The 25,643-nt window shown below is 59.7% G+C and overlaps 1 protein-coding gene across 1 annotated transcript in view; it reads left to right on the top strand.

The window, feature by feature from the left end:
- The first annotated feature begins 633 nt into the window (after positions 1-633).
- KIAA1755 (KIAA1755 ortholog) overlaps positions 634-25,643 on the top strand; it is a 33,990-nt gene continuing 8,980 nt past the window's right edge. The window contains exons 1-9 of the mRNA XM_062202555.1: positions 634-1,130; positions 1,339-1,486; positions 9,174-9,371; positions 11,481-12,786; positions 13,268-13,468; positions 20,232-20,355; positions 22,212-22,305; positions 22,989-23,075; positions 24,198-24,314. Of these exons, the coding sequence (XP_062058539.1) occupies positions 634-1,130; positions 1,339-1,486; positions 9,174-9,371; positions 11,481-12,786; positions 13,268-13,468; positions 20,232-20,355; positions 22,212-22,305; positions 22,989-23,075; positions 24,198-24,314 (2,772 nt within the window). The remainder of the gene's footprint in view (positions 1,131-1,338; positions 1,487-9,173; positions 9,372-11,480; positions 12,787-13,267; positions 13,469-20,231; positions 20,356-22,211; positions 22,306-22,988; positions 23,076-24,197; positions 24,315-25,643) is intronic.

Below are 25,643 nucleotides of genomic sequence, written 5' to 3'. Positions count from 1 at the left end.
TTCAGTCATTTTTTTTTCTGTTTGTTTCTTGTCTGTGTCCCCCCTGGACTGCACATGACCTGAGGGCAGGGCCTCTGTCTGGCCCAGAGCTTAGCACCATGTTTGATAAATAAATGAAAGAAGCCCTGAGTCATCCAACCAAGAAGTAGCCTGAGCTCTCCTCTTGGTCTGCTTGGGTGGTTATAATGAAATCCCTTCCCCGGAGACTGAGAGACAGAAAGTGGGGGCTCCCAGTCCTGGAGGTGTGAAGTCCAAAGTCACCATCAGGGGTCTGGTGGGGGCCCTGATTTCTGCTTCCCCCGTGGTGCCTTCGGGCTGGGTGCTCACCTGTGGAGGGAACCAGAACCAGCAGCCCTCTGGGCCACTTCCCCAGGCCCAGGCTCTGCCCACAGCAGCTCTCTGGGTTAGATGGCCTCGCACACATTTCTGGGACACGAACAGTCAGACTACAGCGAGCACCAGCTACTTTCTCAGTGTCGCTCCGAAACTGAGGCCCAGGAGCCACCGACGGCTAGGCCAAGGTCACACAGCGCCTCACGGTGTCCCACAAGAACAGAAGTGGCAAACAGCTCCGGGTCGGGCCCCGCCGGGCGGAGGCTCGCGGGTGCCCAGCACGTCAAAGTGGCAGGTACCATGTTCGTCAGCGTCACCATCCCAGGGCGCGGAGGCCCAGGGGACCCTGCGAGTTGTGGGGGAGCGGATGAAGAGAGGGCAGCCAGGCGACCCGAGGCCCGCAGGCGCTGGCCCCAGCAGCGCGCTGCCCGGCGGGGCTGCGGGGCGGGGACGCGGGCGCCGCGGGAAGCAAACGCGGCGGGACCGGCTCGAGTTCCTCCTGGCAGCCGCGGGCCGGGGCCGGGCGGGGGCGCCTGGTTCTCATCACCCGCGGCGGCGGCGGCGGGCGGGGCCGGGGCCGGGGAGCCGCACAAAGGGGCCGCTGTCGCGCCGAGCCCGGCCCGCCCCTGCGGCCGCCCCTCGGCTGGTGGCCGCCCCTTGTCCCCGCTCCTCGCTCTCGCGCTCTCCCCTCGGCTCCCGGCCGCTCCCTCGGAGACGAGGCCGGGGTCGGCGCCTGGGGCCCGTTCGCTCCGCTTCGCGCGCTCCGGGGCTAGACGGGGTCGGGGGCTGCGCCGGACGTAAGGACCCGCGGACCCAGGAACCAGGCGCCCAGCAGAGGAGCCACCGCCGCCCTTGTCACCATGGTAACGCTAGCTGAGGCCAGGACCACCCCGTTCTGCCCCCTGTCGGCGGGGCACATCCTCCCGACGTGGCCAGGAGTCTGTGCGGCACCCTCACCCCAGCAGGGGTAGAGTCGGGGTCAGGCACGGGCTCCTCTCTGGCCAGGTGGTCGCTGGACCCCTGGTGCGTGCGGTGGATGGGGTGGGATGGGCCGCCGGAGGCGCAGCGCGGCTCCCGGCCTGAATCCTGGCGCTGGGGGCTCGGTCACCCTGCGGGGGTCTGCGTTCTAGACGCGGGCGGGGCTGGAGAGCAGGTATGCGTAGGATCCCGCGCGGGGTCCGGGTAGATGCGAGTTAAAGCCTCCTTTTGCCTGGCCAGACAGCGCCGGGCACAGAGCAAGGAGAAGGGAACCATAACTTGGGATGGTTTTGTTTCAGCCTCGCCCACCTGCAAGGGCGGGCGGCTGGGGGACTCGGTGGGAAGGTGGCCCGGGCAGGGCGGCGAGGGGGATGGCCTCCCCCTGGGCCTCGTGGACGACCCCTGAGACCTCCGGGGCGCTGTATGCAGAGGATGTGTGGGCGCCAGGTGCGTGTCTGCGCCTGCACGTCCAGGCAGGCATCTGGGAGCGAGGGAAGAAAGTAGCCTGTGTTTTCAAGGAATCCCAGCCCAGCTCCAGAGGGGCCCAAGAGTCCAGGCAGCTACACAGGAACGATTTTCGGAATCCTAGGGGATTTGCACAGGGCGGGGAAGACAGGCAGGGAGTTTAACTCCGCAAGGACTTTGTGCGGGTTTCAGTGTGCGCCACCCACCTGCAGAAGGCGGCTGTGCGGAGGGATGTTCGTGCACACAGTCGCACGGTCCCACACGTGTGCCCTCTCCTACACACAGGCCTGTCCACAGCGTGGGAACCGCTAACACCTGGCCAGTCAGCTGCCTGCGCACAGCACACGCGCTGTGAACCCAGACACCTGCATGCACACACAGCGGGACCCCTGCACACACTGCCCCGGTGCTGGCTGGAAACGGCCGTCCTGGGCCAGCGGTCGTCCACCTCCCCCTGCAGACCAGGCCCTGTGCTAGGTGGTTTACATGTGGGCGTTCACAGGGCACGGAGGCTCTAACTGGAGCCGCTGGTGTCTCTGCCCACCCGATGGGGGGCCCAGCCTCTGGGGGCTCCACCAACTGCCCGAGTGCACCCCACCAGGAAGTCCAGATTAGGACAGCTTGGAGTCCGAGCCCGCACTCGGCTGTCGCCACTAACCCTGCTGCCACGCGCTGCACAAAGAGGTGTGGGCCACACCTCTCCTGGGTTTGCATCTGACCCAGTTACTAGTTCTCGAATCCAGAACCCCCTCACTGGACCCCAGTTCCTCAATCCAAGCTCCGTCAAAGGCTGAGTGGCTCTCTCCCGAGTGGGGGTGATGGGCGACTGTCCTTCCCTTCTCTGGCTTTAAATGGCAGTGGTTGTCACCTGCCCACCTCGTTGGCCTTACCTCGGTGCTCCAGCCCCTCTGGCCTTGGTCTAGAGACGCGAATGGTTCATACTTGCCCCTCCCCAGCCCCTGCAGATGCTGCTCCTGCTGGCTGGCTCACTTCCTAACGAATTTCTAGTCATTCTGTAAATCTCCACCAAATGTCACCTCCTCCGGAAAGCCTTCCTGAATTTCCCCAACTCTCACTCTTGCATGCCGTGGCACTGGTCACACTTGTAGCTTGTGGCGTGACTTGATGAATGGCTGGCTGGTGTTTGGGGGCAGCCCATCTCAGAGAATCTTATGGCAAAGGGATTGGAGGTTTATTCCCGTCCCGCGTTCCCCAAATGCCAGTGTCGTCAGAACAGCTTTCACGTGTCCACTCGCTGGGTAAAATCCTATAAGGAAATAATAAAACCTACTACTCAGTGTTTGCTCAACATTTTCTCTTTCAATCAACTTACTTCATACATGTAAAATGTATCTAAGTAGGAAGCTTGCTCTCACAACCGGAAAAATCAGAATGTGTTGTCACAAACGGCAGGCAGGTGGGCGAGCAGGAGCAGCGAAGGCCCCGGTGCTGGTTGGCTCCGGCGGACGACTCCCAGCCTGGGCACTGCTTTCATTTTGCTAGAAGGAGTAGTGACAGAGGGCCTGAGAGCTGCTCGGAAGGTGCGGGCCCCAGACTGGCCTCCCTGCCTGCTGCCACCAGGGGCACCGAGGAGACATGGGGTGGCCGGGGAGAGCTGGGGACAACTTCCTTGCTGTGGTTTCACGAGATGGCCGTGGGAGCCCTCTGACCTCACCCCAAGCTTTGGGAAGCACTGGTTGAGTCCAGTTCACTTCCTTCAACACTGCCATGGCGCCAATGCCTCAACCCCCTCCTGTGTGCCAGGCCCTGGCTAAGTGCTTGGTCCCAGCCGTGGGGGCGCACGCTCTGTGGGGAGGCAGCTGCCTGTGCGGAGAGCTGGGCTGTGTGAAGGGAGTGGGAGCAGGTGCCTGGGTGCTCACATGTTGTGAAAAGCTCAGAGCAGAGCTGGCGGTGGGGCAGGGGCTCTGCAGGGTGTGGAGGAGCTTGTGCCGTCCGGGTAGGGGTGTGGTGAGAGCGGGGATGTGGAGACGAGTACTGAGGCGGCGCTCCCCCCGCCGCCGGGGCCCTCACCGCGGGTGCTAGCCCTGGAGGCTGCCCATGGTGCTCGATGAGTCTTCCCTATTGGGCAGCTGTTCATCCTGATGGCTAAGCAGGGGGCGATTTAAACGGCACAGACGCGTGTCAACAGAAAGGAAACTAAGGTTGGTGACGAATTGTCAAAAGGCATGCTAAGTAAATAATAAAGACATTATGATAATATCACAAGGCAGGATATGTGGACACAGCAAAAAATAAAGCCCCTGCCTGGGCACGAGAATGCCTGCGGAGCAAAATCCATGTGTTTGGAAGAAGCAGGCGAGGTCAGCTGTGAGCTGGCCCCAGGGCCGCGTAGGCAGCAGGGAGTCTCTAAGGCTTGCCAAGCAGTGGAGGGTGGCAGCTTGCTCTGTGTGCTGCAGAGGAGCTGGGCCCAGGGAAGAGGCAGGAGAGCAAGTTCACCCCCAGCTCTGCCGCCGACAAGCGGGAAAACTGGCTCAGTTTCTTAACCTGTAAAATGGGAATATACATACTCAGCCCATAGAGTTGCTGGGACGATGAACAGTGGCTGGGGAGTACGGAAGACTTGCTCTGGGTGTAGTCGTGGTCATGTGGCTGGGGTGGGAGGTGGTGAGCCCAGGGAAGAGGCAAGGGAGCAACACAACACAGGCCACACAGGTGACACACGGCAGAGCTGGCCTCCACTGTGGGTGCACTGACGCCCACTTGCTCCTCAGCTCGCTGCGTCCGAGCTGCATGTCCAGTTTCTGAAAGGTTCATTTAATCAGAAGCCAGGTCTCACCCCCACCACCACCTCTGCAAAAACCCAAAGGACTTGGAGCAGCAGAGGCTGTAGCTGGACATGAGCAGGAACTTCCTGGCAGGCAGGGCGCTGTGTCTTTAGAATTAGGCTGCAGGCGTCCGAGCCTGGAGGTGACCGCCTGACCCTCGCCGGGCTGGGTCTGGATCACAGGCGTATTTGGTTTGGCAAACCTTTAAAAACAACCTGGAGCTCTTACTACAAGCCCTGCAGGTCTGGGATCTGGCACTATTAGGCAGAGCAACCCTTGACCGATGCCGACGAGCTGACACCGAGGCTGGCGGTCAGGGGTCTCACCCCGAGGGGCTGCTTTCTCACACCTGGTCCTCTCCCAGTTCCACGTCTCCCGAAGGAGTTCTTTCCTTTCTGCGGCTGCTGGTCTAGTCTCTCCCTGGGCCCAGGCAGGGAAAGGCACAAGACCAAGACGTGTCTACTGAAACTTTCTCACCAAGTGACCATAAGCCCGATCCCATCTGGTAGCTACCTACCAGCTCCAGACCTTCCTGGACCTGATTATACTTTGAATTCTAGCAAGCCCCTGCTGGGAGGGCTCTTGGAGATAGCTGTGCCCAGTGTTTCCCTTTTACAAATGGGAAAACTGAGGCCAGCATCCTCCCGTGAACCAGAGGCCAAATCCCGCCCTCCCTCGGCAGTGGGCAAGAGTGGCAGGCGGCCCCAGGACCCTGCCCACCTGGGCTTTTCTCAGTCTGCTCTCTTCCCAAGTGAGGAGGTGGCCGGGGCTGAGCGATGCGGTCTGTGCCTGCTGGAGCTGGCAGCCAAGTGTGGACCTTTCGGAAAAGCCCAGCCCACTGGCGAGAAGGCCCGGCCAGCAACATCTGGGGAGACCATTTGAGAACCGAGCCAGCCTGAACAGCACACACAAGCGCACTTTTATTTTTCTTCCTCTGGGGTGGAAGCACTCACCAGCTGGTTACAGAACGTTTGGAAAATCCAGCGAACCATGGAGCGAATGAAAACGCTACCTTGCGAGGCCCCTGCCTCTCGCAGCCCCCGGGGGTGACTGTAGTTAACGCTTTATTTAAAGCCTCTTGGGCTTGGTCTAGACATGCATGTGCGTGTACTGTGGCTCATACTGCATGGAAATTTTTCTTTTCAGACAATTACTGAAGAGTCCCAGGGTTTGGATATAAGTAAAGGCGGATCAGCCTGCACATTTTGTACTGCCTGACAAAAATAACACTTAGATTACACTAGTAACAAAGGCTCATTGAAGAGACATTAAAATAGACGTAGGTGAGTCTTGCTCCTGCCCCGCCCGGGCAGAACGGCTCTGAGCACCTTGCTGTGTTCCAGGTCAGCTGGGCAGGTCAGGTGCATCCCACAGGGGCAGCCGGGAGCCTGGTTCCTCCGCCCCCCTCTTTCTGGGCTTCTGTCCTGGGTCGTGGGGCGGCGGCTGTGATCGTCTCGCCTTCTTCCTTTTCAGCTGCGCACCCAGCCTGGGCTCCCAGGAGGAGCCGTCAGCAGGGCCAGCTGGGATGCGCTCCCTGGGAAGAAATGGAGACAAGTTGATTGAGGTTCACGGAAATCACGTGGAGGGGCCCACGTCTGGCTGATGGTGCTGGGCTTCCCGCAGCCCCGGGCGGGGGATTGAGAAGGGGGCGTGGCCAGCATTCCCTGCTGCTGGCCCCATTCGCGGGGCGCTTCCCCCAGCCCTTGGACAGCTTACGAGCCCCTGGGGTGCAGGCCTGGAGCAGGTCCTGCGCTGGCCAAGAGCCCTGTGAGTTTGGAACATTCTCCCTTTGAACTGGCTGCCCCGTAAATGGCTATGGCTGGTGGTGAACAGAGCCAACACGTGAAAGCCAAGGGCGTCTCAGCTTGCGAGCCTTGCTCGTGAGAAGTAAACAGTTTCTTTAGGCACCGCTGAAAAGAGCAAAGGCTGGGCAGCTGGGCAGGCCACCCCCGAGCCTGGGGACTCCGGGCGGAGCAGGCAGCAGGAGCTTGGGGAAGGGGCGGACTTGGCCACTGCACATCCGTGCTGGATCCTGGCCTTGCCTTTCTCCTGGTCTCTGTGACCCCGGGCAAGATCAGCTTCCGTTTCTTTGTCAGATGAGGTGTCCCAATTTCGCCACTGACATCGTCACGTGTGCCAAACGAGGGCGTGTGAGCAGGGCATGGCACGCTGTGGGCTCCTGGAAGCTGCTGGAGTTCCTGGGCTGTGAGCAGAGGATCAGCCAAGAGTTCAAGGGGAGGCCAGCTGCAGGCAGGGATGCCGGGGAGAATCAGGGACAGCAGTCACTGCCTGTGGCACCGTACGCTGCTCCCGAGACCCCTGCACCCACCGTCTCTAGAACAATGGTGATCTGAGCGAGGCAGGGTGGGAAGTGGAAGCCCCACCTCCTGGTGGGGAGACTGAGGAAGAGAGAGCCGGGCAGCACACAGGGGGTGCCACAGACGGGAAACTCAGATCCCAGGAGCGAGCTGCCTCTGGGGAGGAGACGGTCCAGAGGCCCCCAGAGCTCCTGCTCTGTTTTATTCTAAGATTTGAATATTTAAAAAATATTGTTTGTCTTTTATTTGAAAGGTAGAGACAGAGAGAGAGAGGGAGAGGGAGAGAGAGATCTTCCATCTGCTGGTTCACTCCTCAAATGACTGCAATGGCTGGGGTTGGTCCAGGCCAAAGCCAGGAGCCAGGAGCTTCTTCTGGGTCTCCTATGTGGGTGCAGGGCCCTAAGGACTTGGGCCATCTTCTACTGCTTTCCAGGTGCATCAGCAGGGAGCTGGATCGGAAGTGGAGCAGCTGGGACTGGAACCAGCGCCCTATGGGATGCTGGTGTCACAGGCAGTGGCTTTTCCCTGCTACACCACAGCACCAGTACCCTCTCCCACTTATTTATTTGAAAGGCAGAGAGACAGACAGAGAGATCTCCCACCCACTCATTTATTCTCCGGATGCCCACAGTAGCAGGGATGGGGTCCGACGGAAACCAAGAGCCTGGAACTCCATCTGAGTCTCCGCTGGCGGCAGGGGTCTAAGTACTGGAGCTATGACCAGCTGCCTCCTGGATTGCACCTTAGCTGGAAGCTGGCGTGAGAGGAGGAGTGAGAGAATCCAGGCACTGGTAGGGCACGGAGGTGCCCCTGGAAGTGTCTGAACTGCTGCACCAAACTCTCAGCCCTCCCCCGCCTTGGTGGACACTGGTGAGTGCAGGGGGCCCACTGCGGAGTCTGGTGTAACTGCCCTGTCTGGGGGTCAGCTGATCTGCCACCTCTGGCCCCTGTGCAGGGGGAGCACAGAGACTGGGCAGCCTTGTGGTCTGTTCTGCTAGCTGCACCTGCCGTCTGGGAGCCAGACATCCATGCCGGAACAGCTATGAGACGGGTACTGAGGCCGGTGCTGTGGTGTTGTGGGCTACGCCTCCGCCTTTGGCGCCGGCATCCCATATGGGCACTTGTTCTAGTCCCAGCTGCTCCTCTTCCGATCCAGCTCTCTGCTATGGCCTGGGAAAGCAGGCCCCTACACTCATGTGGGAGACCTGGAAGAAGCTCCTGGCTCCTGGCTTTGGATCAGCTCGGCTCCAGCCATTGCGGCCATCTGGGGAGTGAACCAGCAGATGGAAGACCCCTCTCTCTGTCTCTCGCTCTCTCTGTCTGTAACTCTGCCTCTCAAATAAATAAATAAAATATTAAAAAAGAGAGAGAGAGAGAGGTTCTAAGGAGGCCAGAAAAGGGGGCACTGACCTCGCTGGGTTGGGGCCAGTGAGAAGTCAGAGAAACCCCCTGCGAGGCAAAGGTGGGCCTGAGTCAGCCAGGGGAGGTCGCGCTGGACACGCTGGTCACTGGTCCTAGTGGAAGGAAGACCAGAGGCTGCAACCAAAGAACAGGTGATTCCATGCAAAGATGGAGGGGGCTGGGTTGCAGTAGAGGCCAGGGAGTGCAGCAGCAAGGCGGGGCGGGGAAGGGGAGGGGTGGGCTTCCAGAGCACAAGACACCCGGACTACTTGGCTGAGCTGAGGGTGGGCCGGGAGGCAGCAGCAGGGCCCTGCAAGTCTGAAGGGGTGGTGGGGCCATCCCTGAAGCAGCGATGGGGAGGAGGGGCTTGGGAAGTGGCTGAGTCGGGTTCGATGTCTCCCTGGGCTGTGCCTGGGACACAGCTGGGGCGGCATCCGAGGGCTTGGATTTTGTGTCTGTTGTGAGCACTGTGCCCAGTGCACCCCAAACTCAGCGGAAGACACCCACCACGGTCCTCACCCACACATCTGCCTGTGCCCTAGGATGGGGTGAGCCAGGCTGGGCCTGCCTGGTGGCTCAGCTTTGAGCTACAGGCCTGTAGGGCAGCCAGGTGGTGGCAGTGGACCCTGACCTGAATCCTCTCCTTGTTCCTCCACTTGACCTTGGGCCAAGGAATGACATTTGAGCGAAGAGCCGCAGGGTGGAGGGGATGGCCAGTGTGAAGGCTCAGGGGTGGGCCTGGGCCCGGAGGGTTGAGGAACAGGAAGGAGGGGCCATCGTGGATGCAGGGGTGAGGAGGGGAATGGAGAGGAGGTCAGAGAGTGACACAGGAAGTGGCCACACCCCTACTACTGTTGCTGCTGATACTCCACCTCCTCTCCTACCCGCACAGGACCCTCCGTCCCTGGACACTGCCATCCAGCACGCCCTGGCGGGCCTCTATCCGCCTTTCGAGGCCACCGCGCCCACCGTCCTGGCTCAGGTGTTCCGGCTCCTGGACTCTGACTTCCGGGGTGATGGACTGAGCTTCCTGCTGGACTTCCTGATCCCTGCCAAGCGCCTGTGTGAGCAAGTGCGCGAGGCAGCCTGTGTAAGTCTGGAGGGCTCAGGGCTGGGAGCGAGCTCTCCTCCCAGAAGGCCATGGGCCTGGAGGCGAGCAGAGAGGGGGGTGGGCTGGTATGTGTTGCCCAGGAAGAACTGGGGCCATTCAGAGGTTTTCCAAGAATGCTTGCTTGTCCAAAGCAAGATGTCACCCCTCCCCCACCCCAGATGGAGCAGGAGAGCCACAGGGGAGAAGTCAATGACCTTCACACTTTGACCAGCAGGGAGGAAAGCCTGGGTAGAGGCATCCTTGGGTGTCCTAGCCCTGAGGAACCAGCCCCGAGGCTGGCACTGTGGGCAGCCTCGGTGGGAACAGCAGGAAATGGCCCAGAACACTGTTGCAGCTCTCCCTGGACATGCCTGCCAACCCAGATCTCCGGGGGCTTCTCCTGCTGCAAAGCAGAGAGGAACATACTTCAGAGCAGGTAGAAAAATCTCAAGGAAGGATCCTGATTGGTCAGGCTTGGCTCATCCGCCCATTCCTAGACCAATCACTGGGGCCAGAGGAACGAGGTCCAGGGCTGGCCAGGCTTGAGTCTGCCTCTGTGGTTGGAGGGTGGAGATATTTTTTTACTTATTTATTTGAAAGGCTGAGTGACAGAGAGAAGAGGGATAAAGAGAGAGATCTTCCATCCACTGGTTCACTTCCCAAATGGCTGCCATGCCAGGAGCCAGGAACTCTATCCGAGTCTCCCACATGGGTGGCAGGGGTCCAAGTACTTGGGCCATCTTCTGCTTCTTTTCTGGGCACACTAGCAGGGAGCTGGATCAGAAGCAGAGCAGCCATGACTCGAACCAGTGCTCATACGGGCTGCCGGCATCACAAGCAGGAGCTTCGCCTGCTGCGCAGGGTGCCAGTGCCGAAGATGGAGCTTTCCAAAGACAAGGATGAAGAGGGGCCCAAGCAGCCAGCCCACCCTTCGCAGGAGTGGCCCACTGTTTTCTGATCTGTTATTATTCAGCACCCACCCCCTGCCACCCCAGCCTTGGGGCCCCACAGAGGTTCCTGGGCCCTGCCCAGCGTTGCTGCCTCGCTGCCAGTGCACCCAGAACAGTGTCAGGGCGCAGACTGCATGCGTCAGCAGGAGAAGGAAATTGCAGGTGGCAATTAGAGGGCCGGGGCCAGAATTGGAGATGGCTGGAGCCAGAGGGGAAGAGAGGTCACTTGTTCCCCGCCTGGAGCACAGAGCCTGGCAGGTCGACATTACGCAGCGCGCGGGGACTAGAGCTGCAGCCCAAGGGAGCTTGCAGCGGCCGCATCTGCCGCCAGCTCCCCACGTCCACGCCAACATTCCACGCTTCTCCCGGACGAGCTCCTCAACTGCCCACTTCCTCTGCGTGGCCACTGAAACCACGCTTACACGCCTCCTCGTTTTCCTCCGGAACGGGGTCACAGCTTTCCCACAGCCTCATTTCTCGTTGTAGGTGAACGCAGCTGGGTTGTATTTCCAGGCAAATCTGTGCCAGCTCAGAGCAGGAAGCAGTCACACAGGATTAACAGCGTGTGTCCTCTGCGCTCAGGGGCCCCAGGTTCAAATCCGGGCTCCCTCACGGCCAGCCTGGGGGATGCATTTCACCTCTCTGAGCATCTATGTCATATGGGGTCGCGACACAGCAGTGAACACAGAGCTGGCCCTCTCGGCTCAGCCCAGAGCCTGGCACACAGCGGGAGCCCAGGAGCTGTTGCTAGTGTTGTCACACTTCCTCACTTCTCCCTCTCAGATCAGAATGGGCCGGCCTCCCGGGCTGCCCATCACCACGCACTGGTGGCCACCTGCCCGTGAAGTCTAGCAGGGCTCGGGGACAGATGGCAGTCTCCCTCGGCCACATTTGCCATGTGACCGGGCCAGTGGCTTCCCCTCTCTGAGCTGCAGTTTCTCACCCAAAGTGAGAATTGCAAAGCCAGCCCTGCCTGTGCCAGCGAGTTACCGTGAGCGTCCAATCAGATGAGCCAGCCTGTCATCCACCGTGCTCTGCTGGCCTGGCCCTGACCCGTCACCCACGTGGCTGGCCTGGCCCTGGCCTGTTCAGGATTCCCTCTGGGACGGGTGGAGTCTTCTAGGGTCAGCTTGTGTGACGCCACCCCCTGTCTCCGCAGGCCCCCTATGCACACCGCCTCTTCCTGCACCAGGGCTGGCCGCTCTGCCTGCGGGAGGGGGTTGTGCTCCACCTGGCACCGCTCAGCGCCCTCTGGTTACGCCCGGGGGACTTCTACCTCCAAGTCGAGCCCCAGGAGGAGCAATCCGCCTGTATCACCATCAAATACCTCTCCTCAGACCTCCGCAGTGTAGACAAGAAGCCCGTCCCGGTGTCGTCCTATCCTGTGCTTTTCACCCAGGAGTGGCTGGAGGCCATCAACAGTGGCCTGGAGGGAAGTCCCCTCCAGAACTGCCTGGTGGCTTCAGAGAATGGGATTGCACCTGTGTCCTGGGCCAAGATCGCCAGCCCAGAGTTTGTGGATGACGGGCCTTGCGCCCCGAGGGTCCTCACCCCAGTTGGCGGGGCCCTCAGGCTGAACAGCCCCCAAGAGCTGCACCGGTTCGACTGCTCAAACAGCCAGGTGCTTCTTGCCCAGGGTTTGGCCAAGGGCAAGGGCAGGACGCATGGGAACAAGTATCCGGGACTTATCAAGGTGGAGCAGGCCAGGCCTGGAGAGGCGGCCTTCAGGATGGACGGCATGGTCAGCCGGGACTTGGAAGGAGACTACGTGGCTCTCCTGGGTTTTCCCCAAGCGAGCAGAGGAGAGTCTCCGGGGAGGGAGGTGGAGGCATCCAGTGTGGGTGCTTTGGGGGCGCTAGCAGAGCTCTCTGGAGCTCAGGAAACTCCTCCCTCTCAAAGACTGCTGCCACTCTCAGGGGACAGTGGGAAACCTGCCTTGGAACAGGCTTCTGCAAAGCCAGCAAGCTTCCAGGAGGAGCCCTGCTCTGGGGGCTTGAAGCGAAAGGTTGGCCACGATGCACCTGCCAGCGACTTGGAACAGCAGCCCCGAGAGCCTGACCTGGGCCGCGTCTCTGACCTCAGTGCTGGCGTCTTAGAAGATCCAGCTGTCTCCCAGACACAGGGACTGCTGGGAAAGCCAGAGACCAGGGTCCAGCTCGGGCCCAGACCCAGACGGGCTTTGTCCCCCAGCCCGTCCCCAGCCTCTCCTGTGGCTCCAGCCACTGCAACAAAGGCAGAGGAAACCAAAGAGGACAGCGGGAGACCCCCCAGGCCCGTGACCTGTCCAGGCGGAGACCCCTCTCCTTCTGTGTCCCCTGCTCCTGGGCTCCAGTCCTCCTTCTCGGAGGGGCAGAGGCTGTCCCCCGCGCCTCCAGCAGGGGCCTCGCTCCAGCAGGACGAGCCTCAGAAAGCCCCCTGCTCACTGCGCTCCCCCAGACCCTGCCGAGCCGAAGCCCCGGGGGAAGGTAAGGTGCCCTGTGCCCAGCTGGGCCAGGGGACAATTGTCAGGCTGACACCAGGCCTCAGGGTGGTTCTGGTTGTCAGGGATGGGGCCCCCCTGGGCTGGTTGTTTCAGGGTTCAGTGTGGTGTTAAGGGGCTGGAAGCCTTGTGGGTCTGGAATAGAACAAGGCACTGCCACTGTGTTACAAGCGCCCTAACTCACATCTCCAGCTTCGTCACGCACTGGCTGGGTGGCCTTGGCCATGGGCTTAACCTCTCTGAGCCCAGATCTCCCCGTCTATGCGGTGTGAGATCTCACCTACTTCGCATTGTTGTCTTCATGGCTCAAGAAGCTTCCAGAAGTAAGGAGCCTGGCACACAGTAGGAGGCTGAGAGTGGGAACAGTCGTGAGAGGTTACCGCAGTCAGAGGGTGAAGAGAGCGCATGTGCCCTCAGGAAATCCAACTTCTGCTGAACACCCTCGCCTTTGTTGTTGCTTTTCCCAGATGGGACAGCTCAGACCAAAACATCTGGCCCAGCCGCTGACTCAGGCCTCCGGGCTGGGGAGCAGACTGGCTTCCCAGAAGCCTCAGCCGGCCCCCCACAGAGAGGCCCCACCGCCCTGCAGGAGGAGCCCCCAGGGCCTGCACCGGGGATGGGGGCTCTGAGTGTCGAGATTCTCCACTCGAAGATAGCATGCCTGCCAGGTTCTGGGGACTGGAGGGGAAGGGGGAGGGATGGGGGTGGAGATCTGGTGGGGGGGAGTTCCCGAGCCCCCTCAGATGCTGGTGGGTAGAGGGAAGGCTTGCAAAGCCCCGGGAGCTCAGGTTCTGGATGAAGCCTCCCTGAGTCTCAGTTTCTTCATCTTTCCAGAGAAGGAGTTGGATTAGATGAAAGCAATTTCTAGGTATCCATCCATCTATCTAGCCGGTCACCCGTGCATCCATCCATCCATCCATCCACCCATTCACCCATCATCCATGCATCCATCCATCCACCCATTCACCCATCCACCCATCCATCCATCCATCCACCCATCCATCCATCCATCCATCCATTCATCCACCCATCCATCCATCCATCCATCCATTCATCCACCCATCCATCCATCTATCCATCCATCATCCATCCGTCCATCCATCCATCCATCCACCCATTCACCCATCCACCCATCCATCCATCCGTCCATCCATCCACCCATTCACCCATCCATCCATCCATCCATCCACCCATCCATCCATCCATCCATCCATCCACCCATTCACCCATCCATCCATCCATCCATCCACCCATTCACCCATCCACCCATCCATCCATCCATCCACCCATCCATCCATCCATCCATCCATCCATCCATCCACCCATTCACCCATCCATCCATCCATCCATCCACCCATTCACCCATCCACCCATCCATCCATCCATCCATCCACCCATTCACCCATCCACCCATCCATCCATCCATCCATCCACCCATCCATCCATCCATCCATCCACCCATTCACCCATCCATCCATCCATCCATCCACCCATTCACCCATCCACCCATCCATCCATCCATCCATCCACCCATTCACCCATCCACCCATCCATCCATCCATCCATCCACCCATCCATCCATCCATCCATCCACCCATTCACCCATCCATCCATCCACCCATTCACCCATCCATCCATCCATCCACCCATCCATCCATCCATCCATCCACCCATTCACCCACCCACCCATCCATCCATCCACCAATTCACCCATCCACCCATTCACCCATCCATCCACCCATTCATCCATCCATCCATCCATCCATCCACCCACCCACCCATTCACCCATCCATCCATCCATCCATCCATCCATCCAAATTTCAGAGAGGCAGCCAAGGTGGATGTAGGGTTCCCTAGAAAGAGCCGGAGACATGGATGGTGGGGAGTGGTTTATTGGAGGAGGGTTCTCAGGAGAAGGGGAGGGGGAGCTGGCTAGGGCAGGGGAAGGATCTGGACTAGGGTGTGGGCTGGCCCTGGGCATGGACTGCTCCGCGGAGTGGGCTCCATCTTCAGGTGTAGGGGGCTGCATCTTGAGAACCTGGGTCTGCCAGTCATGAACTGGCCTAAAGCTGGATGTGAGTTGTTAAATGCAGGCTGCGCCGGGGATGGAGACACAGGCGAGCCGTGACCCAGTCCAGCCAAGGGTTAGCCCTGGGCTCAGGAACACATCTCTTGCATTCTCTGCTCTCAGCGTGCCTACACTCAACAACATTTTACAGCAGATTGTTACAACCCAGTGTAAAAAAATGTGACAACCAGGAATTACAGGAGCTATGGGAGCAAGGAGGGGGCTCCTGGTCCTGGCTTGGGGTGGGGTGAAGTCAGGGAGGGCTTCCTGTTGGAAGTTGCATAAGCACAGTCCTATAGTCTGAGTAAGAGTTACCCAGGATGAGAGCTGGGAACAGTGCTCCCGACAGAGGGAACAGCATATGCAAAGGTCTGGGGGCCAGAGAGACCACAGCACTTCTGGGCCACTGACTGCCCTGCAGCTCCCTTTTCTTGCTAGACTACTATACCTCTGCAGGACCCTTGGCCGCTTTGTGCAGCTCCTGGGGGTATTGTCTGACCTCTTCCAGGTCATCTTTGTAGACACTCTCACTCTCACTCTCTTATTGTTTGTTCCTGTATCATTGCACCCAAAGTTGCACCAAGCCTCTGAGGGCTCAGATTCCACCCATCAAAGGGCCCTGCTCCGGCCCTGCTCCGTCTGTGAGGCCCAGCTCCCCACCAGCTGCCTGTGTAACTTGGGAGAAGGCACTTGCCTTCTGCCGGCCTCAGGCTGCCCTTTGGGTAAGAGGCGAGTGGGAAGACGGGGGCGGGCTCAGCAGCTCACTCTCCGGGATTGCTCTTGTCATTCCTGGGCATCGCCACGCACGCCGACGGGCCCAAGCACCTGTGCACAGTCGGTGCTCAGTACTAAGTACTTGGACAGCCGTACTGGGTCCACGGGGCTGCTCATCCCGCCCCCATCTTTGAGAGCTTGTTTGGAGGCTCCAGCAGGGAGTGCAGCTACCTGTATGCCCTTGACCGAAGACCTGTCCACCGAGCGCTCAGCTTCGGGAGGGACGCACATGGGGCGGTGAGGGAGGAAGGAGACGCCCACCCTGCCAGCCAGATCAGCCGAATCAACCCTGGCGATCAGTGGGGTGACAGATGTCGCAGCCAGATCGCCCTCACATCCCCGCCCCCATCTGTGACCTGAGGATCTCGGCCTTGCTCCTGCAGCTCCTCCTCCCTCCGCCCTCCCTCCCAGCTAGCTGCTCCCCTCCCGCCAAGCTTCGCCTTCAAGACTCCCGCTTGGCATTACTGCCGCGTCTCTTTCCAGCTTAGCCGCCACCCCGGATTTCATCATCTTTCCACCCCCAGAACGTGAACTGATTGCCTCGCCGCCTTTCTCTCACTCTCTCCATCCTGTACGCACCGTCCTCCTTCCCCGGGATCCCCCGGTTATAATCACTTCCTTTCCAACGCCCTCCTCTCCCTCCCAGCATCACACTGACCTGGAGAAATCCCCACCTGTGCAGCCACCCCCTCCCCGCACCCCGTACCTGGACCACACGGGAAGAATCCCTGGTCCCACTGACCGGCTGCATTCCTGAACACCAGCTCCCAGGGGTCCCAACAGCGCCCCTGAATCCCGCTTTACCTGCAGACTCCTGCATGGCTGCCCGCTGTCCTGAGTGATGACGTCACACCTTCTCTCCCCAATGACCTTGACACCACTTCCCCCAGCACTGCCCTCCCTTCCAGTCTCCCTGAGCAAGTAGAAGCCTGCTGCTGTCTGCACCCCACTAGGAACTCCAGCCGGGCCTCCCACGTGGGAGCCCAAGCACTTGAGCCATCACCGGCTGCCTCCCAGGGTGTGCATCAGCAGGAAGCTGGAATTGGAGCTGGGATTCCGGCTCAGGCACTCTGATGTGGGATGTGGGCGTGTCCCAAGCAGCATCCTAACTGAGGCACTGAAGCCCCACCCTGAATCTGCAACACACTGTGTCCCGTGGGTGTGGGCGCCTCGAGGGGTGAGGGGGAATGAGCAGATGGAGACGGAAGGAAGGGCAGGCTGGGCGGAAGGAGTGGGGTGAACGAGGGAGAGGGGCGGGAGAGGGCCAGGTGTGCCCGGGCAGTGACAGGTGAGCCACTCTGGCTGGGCCGCCAGTGGCGAGAGGAGCCACGGCGTGCCCGATTGTGCGGCTGCCAGAACACAGCCCCACCGCAGAAATTAATTTTCCCCCAGTTTGGAGGCTGAAGATCAAGGTCCGGGTATCAGCAGGTGACTCGCTGCTGGGGCAGCTGGCTTCTCCCCGAGTCTTCCCTCTCTGTCACCATCTCCTCTTCTCCTAAAGTCTCCCGTCATTCCTGGCTGAGCCCCCTCCCTACCATGGGGACCACATTGTAACTTGCCTGCCTCTTTAAGATCCTGGCTCCTGACCTGGCTCCAGGCAGTCACAGGTGCAGGGCCTGGGGCTTAGGCCTGCAGGCATCCTGATCTCAGGGCAAGTGGAGAGCGGGGCCCTTTCTCCCCAAGGCCATGAGGAGCCACCGAAGGTTTCAGAGCAGGACAACGGCACCACTGACCTGTGACTGAGCTCCAGCCACCAGGTCTACAGCAGACGACAGCCAGGGTCACAGTGGGTCAGGTGTGATCCTCACCCTCACAGGCAGACAGGGCCCTGGGCCTGCAGAAACTGCTTTCTCTCTCTAGGCCTCAGTTTCCTTACCAGAGAAATGGGCCCAAGGACTGGATGTAGCAATGCCCAACTCCAGGGACCCATTGGCTGTGAGGGGATTTTGCAGGGACACAAACGAGCGTATCCAGTTTGCAAGTTAAGCAATTTTTTGCAGTTTCATTATTTTGACTTAAAAAATGTTTCCTACTAAGAAATGGGGAGGGGGGAGGGCATTGTGGCTCAGTGGGTTAAGCCAGCACCTGCAATGCTGACATCACATGTAGGCACTGGTTCCAGTCCTGGCTGCTCCACTTCTGATCCAGCTCTCTGCTATGGCCTGGGAAAGCAGTGGAAGATGGCCCAAGTGCTTGGGTCCCTGCAGCCATGTTGGAGACCTGGATGAAGTGCCAGCCTCCTGGCTTTGGCCTGGCCTGGCCCTGGCTGTTGCAGCCATTTGGAGAGTTAACCAGAAAATGGAAAATCTCTCTCTCTCACTCGCTCACTTGCTCCTGCTCTCATTCTGTCTCTCTGTAATGTGCCTTTCAAATAAAAGTAAATCTCAAAAAAAAAAAAAAAAAAAAAAAAGTAGGGGCTGGCGCTGTGGCGTAGTGGGTAAAGCTGCCTGCAGTGCTGGCATTCCATATGGGTGCCAGTTCGAGTCCTGGCTGCTCCACTTCCAATCCAGCTATCTGCTGTGACCTGGGAAAGCACTAGAAGATGGCCCAGGTCCTCAGGACTCTGCACCCATGTGGGAAACCCAGAAGAAGCTCCTGGCTCCTGGCTTCAGATTGGCCCAGCTCTGGCCATTGCAGCCATTTGGAGAGTGAACCAGTGGATGGAAAACTGAGCTCTCTGTCTCTCTGTAACTCTGCCTTTCAAAGAAAATAAATCTTAAAAAAAATAGGCCGGCGCCGTGGCTCAATAGGCTAATCCTCCACCTGCGGCGCTGGCACCCTGGGTTCTAGTCCTGGTTGGGGAGCTGGATTCTGTCCCAGTTGCTCCTCTTCCAGTCCAGCTCTCTATTGTGGCCCGGGAGTGCAGTGGAGGATGGCCCAAGTCCTTGGTCCCTGCACCCTCATGGGAGACCAGGAGAAGCACCTGGCTCCTGGCTTCAGATCAGCGTGATGCGCTGGCCACAGCGCACTGGCTGCAGCGGCCATTGGAGGGTGAACCAACGGTAAAGGAAGACCTTTCTCTCTGTCTCTCTCTCTCTCTCACTGTGCACTTTGCCTGTCAAAAAAAGAAAAAAAGAAAAAAAAAGAAAAGAAAAAAGAAAAAGAAAGTAAATCTCAAGATAAATTTCAAGAGAAATTTTTCGAACATGAGAAAAGCAGAGAATAATAGGAACACCATCTACCCATTGCTCAGATTGAATCCCTCGGCATTTTGACCTGGCTCATCCATTTGTGTTCTGAGACTACTTTTTTTTTAAAGATTTATTTATTATTTGAAAGGTGGAGTTGCAGAAGCAGAGGCAGAGCGAGCGAGCGGAGTCTCCCACCTGCAGGTTCACGCCCCGGATGGCCGCAGCGCTGCCTTGTCCAGGGATAAGAGCGAATGTCTCTTCGGGTCTTTTCCAGCCCTGTCGGTTGGATGGCAGGCGCGGAGCGCTCGGAGCCAGGAGGCCGACTGTGTATCTGTACACACACGTAGACATCATTAATTTAGATTACGTCAAGGCGTAAGGCCCGCGGGAAACGCTGGACTCCGTGGGAGGCAGTGGGCCGAGGCGGCCGAGTGGGTCTCAGGCTCCCGGGACAGAGCCCCCAGGCGGCGGGTGGCGGTCACTGCAGGGCGGACCTGAGTGAGGCGAGGGGCGTGCGGGGCGCCGGGCCCGGGGAGCCTGGGCCTCCCCCAGTGCAGACAGGAACCGTCCAGCGCTGGCTCCAGGGCCTGGGCCTCAGGAGCTCTGTGGGGAGAGTGAGGCGTGCAGCCCAGAGCCCCGGAGCAGGGCCAGCCCGCTGAGAACCGTGGCTGGACACAGCAGCGATGGGGGCAGCGGTACAGCCACCATCCCCTGAGCCTCGCTAAGTGCTTCTCAGGATCTGCGTCATTTTTTTTCTTAAGCTTTCATTTTATTTATTTTATTTTTATTTGAAAGGCAGAGAGACAAAGACAGACTAGGGAGAGAGCGATCTTCTATCGCCTGGTTCAATCCTCAAATGCCTGCAACAGCCAGGGCTGGGCCCGGCCAGCTCAGAGCCAGAAGCCCAGAGCTCAATCGGAGTCTCCCACTTGTGTGGTAGGGACCCAAGGGCTGGAGCCATCACCTGCTGCCGCCCAGAGTCTGTATTAGCAGGGAGCTGGACCGGAAGTGGAGTAGCTGGCAGTCTGCTAAGGGAGCATCCCGAGTGGCAGCTGAGCCACTGCGCCCAGGACCTCTCCTGTGATCCTGGAAACAGCCCAACCAGCTCAGTGTCGTACTCACTTCACTTAACAGATGAGGAAACTGGGATGCATGGACTTGCCCAAGGACACGCAGTGGGTCAGTGCAGAGCTGGGGCCCCAACCCCGTCTGCGTGATTCTAGAGCTCCAAGGGCGCCCTCTAGAGGAAGTCCCCGGCAGAGTGCGCACCTCTGCAGGGGAGCGAGTCAGGGAGGACAGGCCTAGGAGGGGCTTTTCAGCTGGGCCTTGAGGGATGAATAAGAGTTCAGAGTTCATGGAAGGAGGAGAGAAAGGGGCAGAGTGGGCAGAGGCCTGAGGCTGCAGGGAGGTCCCGGTGTCCATCGAAAGTTTCCCTGCTCCTGTGTTCTCTCTTCCAGGCGGCCGGGACAGGGCGGGCCGACCCCTGCTTCTGGTGTCCACCACCGAGGGGGCCTGGGAGGAGCCATGGTGCACGGCCTCCGAGCTCAGCCAGCTGCTTTCCTACCTGTGCACCGTCCCCAGGTGAGGGCCTGGCCCACCCCCACCCTCCATCCCCACCTCGGCCCTCCAGCCACCTAGCATAGAGCCCCCACGTCCTCCCATCCAGGCGTCTGATCTCAGCACCGCCCCAGCCACGGACGAGCAGCTGCAGGGGTGTCAGTGGGGTGGAGAGAACGGGGGTGTGTGGGGGGAGCCCATGGCTCTCCAGCCCACTGTGCGTCGGGACTGCCCTGGTTGTTCCAGTAGCTTCCTGGGCCCCTCCCCAGAGCTTCCCATTCACTAGGTCTGGGGTGGGTGGGGCCTGTGGATTTGCACTTTTAAGGTCACTAAGTTTCCTGGTGGCCAATGGAGCGAGGACTACCTCTGAGCCCCACTGTTTAAGAGAAGCGTGGGAATATTGATTAACACTGGGAAATCAAGGAAGGCTTCCCTGAGGAGGTGGTAATTGAGCTGGCCTCCGAGTGATAAATATTTGAATGAGTGAGTGAAAGAGTGGCCCAAGCTGATCTCTATATGCTCCTAGCCCCCAGCCCTCACGTACACTCAACGTTGGACCAGCCAGGGCAGTCTCAGAGTGGACCTTCCTCAGACTACAGCCCCCGCCCCCGCCCAACCTAGAGGTTCTGCTGCAGGGATGGGAGGGGGGAGAAGTGGGGGGGAGGGAGGCAGAACAAAATCTTTTGGAACCTTCTTCCCCGTGGGCGCCAGCGCTGCCACCTGCTGGCCACTGAGAATGCTCGTCCTCCTGTCGGGGTGCAGTGGCTTTCCTGGCCTGAGGGGCAGAGGGGACGCTTTGTGGGGCCTGAGAAGTGGCGGGAGTGGTAGACAGGGCCCTGGGACGCCACCAGCTTGCCACGTGGCTCCCTTGTCCATGGAGGACGAGGAGAGTGGCCCGTGCCACGCGAGCTGTGGAGTTCTGTGTGCCGGGCTCTTTCCCACGGGCGCTCTGAACAAACTGGCTGGGCACCTGCCTGGGTCTGGCCTCGTGCTGGGTAGTGCCCGGGACCCGGAGCCTCCTCCCCTGTCCTCAAGGGGCCCCCACGCTCGAGGCCGGGACAGCAGCGTGGGCAGAGCTGGAGGAGCCGAGGCGGGGACATGAAGTCGGGGTCACCTGGCGCTGCTCACAGCCTCAACCACTTCACCTTCTGTGCCTTAAGAACTTTTTTTTTTCTTTTAAGATTTATTTATTTGAAAGACAGAGTTACAGAGAGGCACAGGTCTTCCATCCTCTGGCTCACTCCCCAAATGGCCGCATGGTCCGAAGCCGGGAGAGCCAGGACCCTGGGTGCAGGGGCCCAAGGACTTGGGCCATCTTCCGCTGCTTTCCCAGGTGCATTAGCAGGGAGCTGGCTCAGAAGTGGAGCAGCCGGGACTCCAACCGATGCGGCTTTACCCGCTGTGCCACAGCACTGGCCCCTTACAGGGGGCTTTCTAAAGGAGAGAGTGAGTGCCTCTCGGAAGCCCCCCCTAAGCTTCTCACATCTCATTGGTCAGAAATTGGTCACATGACCCTCATCTAACCTGATCATTGGCTAGAGGCATTGAGTTGCTACTGTTGGCTTCAACCAATCTAAAACCAGCCCTGGGGGTGGCACGTGACTGGAGGGAATCGGATTCCTGGGGAATGCTGGCTACTGGGATGGCAGCTAGGCTGTTTATGATTCGCAGGGCTGCAGGGAAGGCTGGGTGAGGTCTCCCGGGGGCACTGAGGAGGGAGCACTGGCCTTCGGGGACTTGTGGTGGGCTTCCTGGAGGGAGGGCTTCCAGGACAGAAATCCCATCTACAACTCAAGGCTTCCCACGGCCGGTTCTCCTGGCCTCCCCTGGGGTCCTTCCTCCGGCAAGTCTCTGCCATTCTGCCCCCCCCCCCCCCACAGGCCCGAAGAGAAAGCCAAGGGGCTGGCGGTTGTGCTGGACGCCAGGAAGCAGCCCCCACAGCCTGGCCTGGTCAGCGCCCTGCAGGCCGCCCAGGTGAGCGGGAGGTGAGGGCCTCAGGGTGGCAAGCCTGGGGGAGCAAGGGACTCTTGACAGGCCCGGGCCCGGGGGCTCAGGGCTGGAACCAGGACGCCCAGGAAGGGACGGTTCATGGCAGCTGACAGAAAACCCAGCCGCAAGGTGCCTCAAGACAGGGGGAGTTCGCTGGTTCATGGAACTGAGCCTTCTAGGAGTTCATCAGCTTCAGGTGTGGCTTGATCTAGGCACTCAGATGACGTCAGCAGGCCCTGGTTCCCCTCACTCCATTTCCAGTCCCTTTCTCCTGGGAGGGGGCCATCCTCAGACCACCCCTTCCTCTTGTGTCAGCTATGACTTCATAGGGCCTCTCATTTCAATCCAACAGCAAAGAGAGATTGTTTCCAAGAGGGCCAGGAATTAGGTCTAGCTCTAATTGGTCCAGCTATCCATCCATCAGCCAATCATTCCCTGAGGCCCGGGGAATGCAGTGCATGGATTGGCTTAGGCTTAGATGCGCTGAGAAGGGAGGAGGGAGAGATTCGGAATGATGCTTGTAGGCAGGCGTGAACCCTACCACTATGCTGACCTCCCGCCCCACCAAGGTCTCAGCCCCTGAGCCCTGGCCCAGCCTGTGTGTCGGGGTGGTGGTGGGGGACGTGAGGGGTGGGAGGGGTCAGCCGACCCTGAGTTCTCTCTGACAGGCGCTGGCCCCAGCCTCCATCCAAAGTGTCCTGTTCCTGGGGGAGAAGCGGGGCGCCCTGGCGCTGCGGACCGCCTGTGACATCCAGGTGAGGACAGCGGTGGCCGTTGGCGGTGGACCAAGCTGAGGGGAAGGGGCACGGCGCTGTGGAAGGTGCCCGCTGGCAGCCACCTTGCAGTCGTCTGGTGTGGGGCACTAAATGCCATTGGTCCCAGAACCATTTCTCACTGGCAACCCTGGCAGGTTGAATGGCACGCTACGTGAGCCCGTGAAAAACTTCACCTAGGCCATCCGGCCAGCTCTTTCTTTTCAGATGGGGAAACTGAGGCCTGAGGTCATGAGGCCGAGCCGAGGGCTCCTCCACACTGGGCTGGCCCTTCCTCTGTTTCTGCCCCTAATTAACCCAGACACGGAGGGGATGTCACACTTTGAGGCTGCCTTTAATTAGTGGCTGGTGCCAAGGTCGTGAACGCAGGTGCCCCGCTCCCCTGCACGGGGCAGGGGTGTAGGGAGGTCTCCTCCTTTCCCTCCCCGCCAGGAAAGAAACGCGTGTGAGCTAGTCAGACTCTTCATCTGCGGGTTCAGTGGTTCTGGGTGGGGCCAGGAATCCTGCATTTCTCACGTGCTCCCCGGGGCTGCTGGTGCTGCTGGCCCACGGGGGACACTTTGAGTGACAGGGATCACAGATGGATCCACAGAACAAAACTCCCATGCCACTGCCCAGTGCCACCTCCGCCTCTCAGGGGACACTGCTGGGAACTGGTGACCTTTCTCGTCAGCTCCTGGGAGGAGACAGCAGCTTGGGGTGCCAGAGAGCGGGGCAAGGGCCACAAAGACATGGCGTCAGGAGGGAGGGCCAGCTTCAATGCCTGTGCGTGATTGCCCGGAGCGCTGAGCTGCGAAAGAGCCAAGCGCAGAGGGGACGAGTGCTGTGATTGATTAATGAGGTCTGCTGTGGGCACAGCCTGGGAGAGAGGCAGCGTGAGTGCTGTTTGTTTGCTGTGCCTTAACCAGGCTCTGGTTCTGAATTTTGATTTCTCAGGGTTTCCAGCAAAGATTGGTTGCCAAGAAAGCAACTGTTCAAGCTGGGGGTGGAGGGGGTGGGGGAGTTGACCTTGGAGGGGTGTGGGGGGGTGCTGGGGCAGGGATCTCAGAGGTCTGTCCCCACGCTGAGTGCCCTGGTCGTACTGACCCACTTTGTTGCCTGCAGGTGGAAGTGCTGACCTCATTGAAGGCCCTCGGCCACCACGTGGACCCCAGCCAGCTGCCAGCAGCCCTGGAAGGCCCCTTCCCCTACTGCCACAGCGAGTGGGTGCAGTTCTTCCAGGTGTCTGCCATCACAGCTTTCAGCCCCCACCCTCACTCCTTCCCCTCCTTCTCCCATCCTGCCCCGTGACTCCATCAAAAAACAGCCTCGCAACAAACGCTGACTGAGGCTGCAGCATGCAGCGAATTAGAGCTCAGGCTCTGGCGCCAGACTGCCTGGGTTCCAATCCCGGCTCTGCTGTGTGACCCTGGGTAAGGTACTCACCTTCTCTGGGCCTTGCTTTCCACATCAGCAAGATGGCGCCCTCCCTCAGGGTTTCCGTGAGGATGAATTAATGCAGGTAAAGAGTTAGAGGTGCGCCCGGCACTTGCTAGGAGCTGTGTCTGTGTTAACTGAAAATCAGCGTGCAGGCGTCTGCCCAGGGGGCCCATGTAGCTCAGGAGCCCACGGTCTGACGGGGGAGGCAGCTGAGCTTCCTCCTGTGCAAGGGGGGAGACAGACCAGCTGCCAGCTCTGGGCCCCTTCGCTGCATGATTGCCATCCCCGCCCCCTGCCAGGGGTATTTCACGCCCAAGTTAACACAAGAGGACGCAGGGGATGGGGTGACTGCACGGAGGCACGCGGAAGATTGCAGGCTTAAACCACACGGAAACCAGTGTGCACGGGCGGCCGCCCAGGGCGCGGTCGAGCAGGGCTGCTCAGCCTCGGCCTGCTCCTGCGGGGGGACCGCGGAGTTGGTTTTGGTTGTGCGCGGTCCGGTCCGCGGACTTGGTTTTGGTTGCGCACTGTCTGGGGTGTTGGCACGTGTTTCACTGTGCCCTGGCCTCGGCCCGCTGGATGACAGGGGCACCCCCAGACTAGGGCACCCCAAACTGTCTTCAGGCATCGCCAGGTCTCCCCAGGGGGCAGAGCAGGCTGGTCTACACTGACAGTCTCACTGCAGCTTTGCTTGCTGTCTGGGTGGGTGGTCTTTTTTTTTTTTTTTTTTTTTAATGTGACTGGTTTTGGGGAGGAAGGATTTGCAGATTTATAATAGTACCAGATGCCTCCAGTTAGTCCAGTGACTTTTAAAAAACTATTTATTTATTTGAAAGGCAGATCAAGAGAGAGAGAAAGAGAGAGAGAGAGAGAGAGAGATCCTCCACCTGCTGGTTCATTCCCTAAACAGCCAGGGATGAGCCTGGCAGAAGCCCGGAGCCAGGAATTCCACCAGTCACCCACATTGGGGCAGGGGCCCAAGGACTTGGGCCATCTTCCACTGCTTTTCCCAGGCGCATTAGCAGGGAGCTGGGTCAGCAACAGAGCAGCTGGGACTCCCATAGGGGATGCTGGCATCACAGGCTTAACCCATCGTATCACAACATTGGCCCCAATCTGGTGACTTTGAAC

The sequence above is a fragment of the Lepus europaeus genome, chromosome 10 (assembly GCF_033115175.1).
Source record: "Lepus europaeus isolate LE1 chromosome 10, mLepTim1.pri, whole genome shotgun sequence".
NCBI classification, from domain to species: domain Eukaryota; kingdom Metazoa; phylum Chordata; class Mammalia; order Lagomorpha; family Leporidae; genus Lepus; species Lepus europaeus.
The sequence above is the reverse complement of the archived record's forward strand: the minus strand, read 5'-3'. Positions and strand labels throughout refer to the sequence as shown.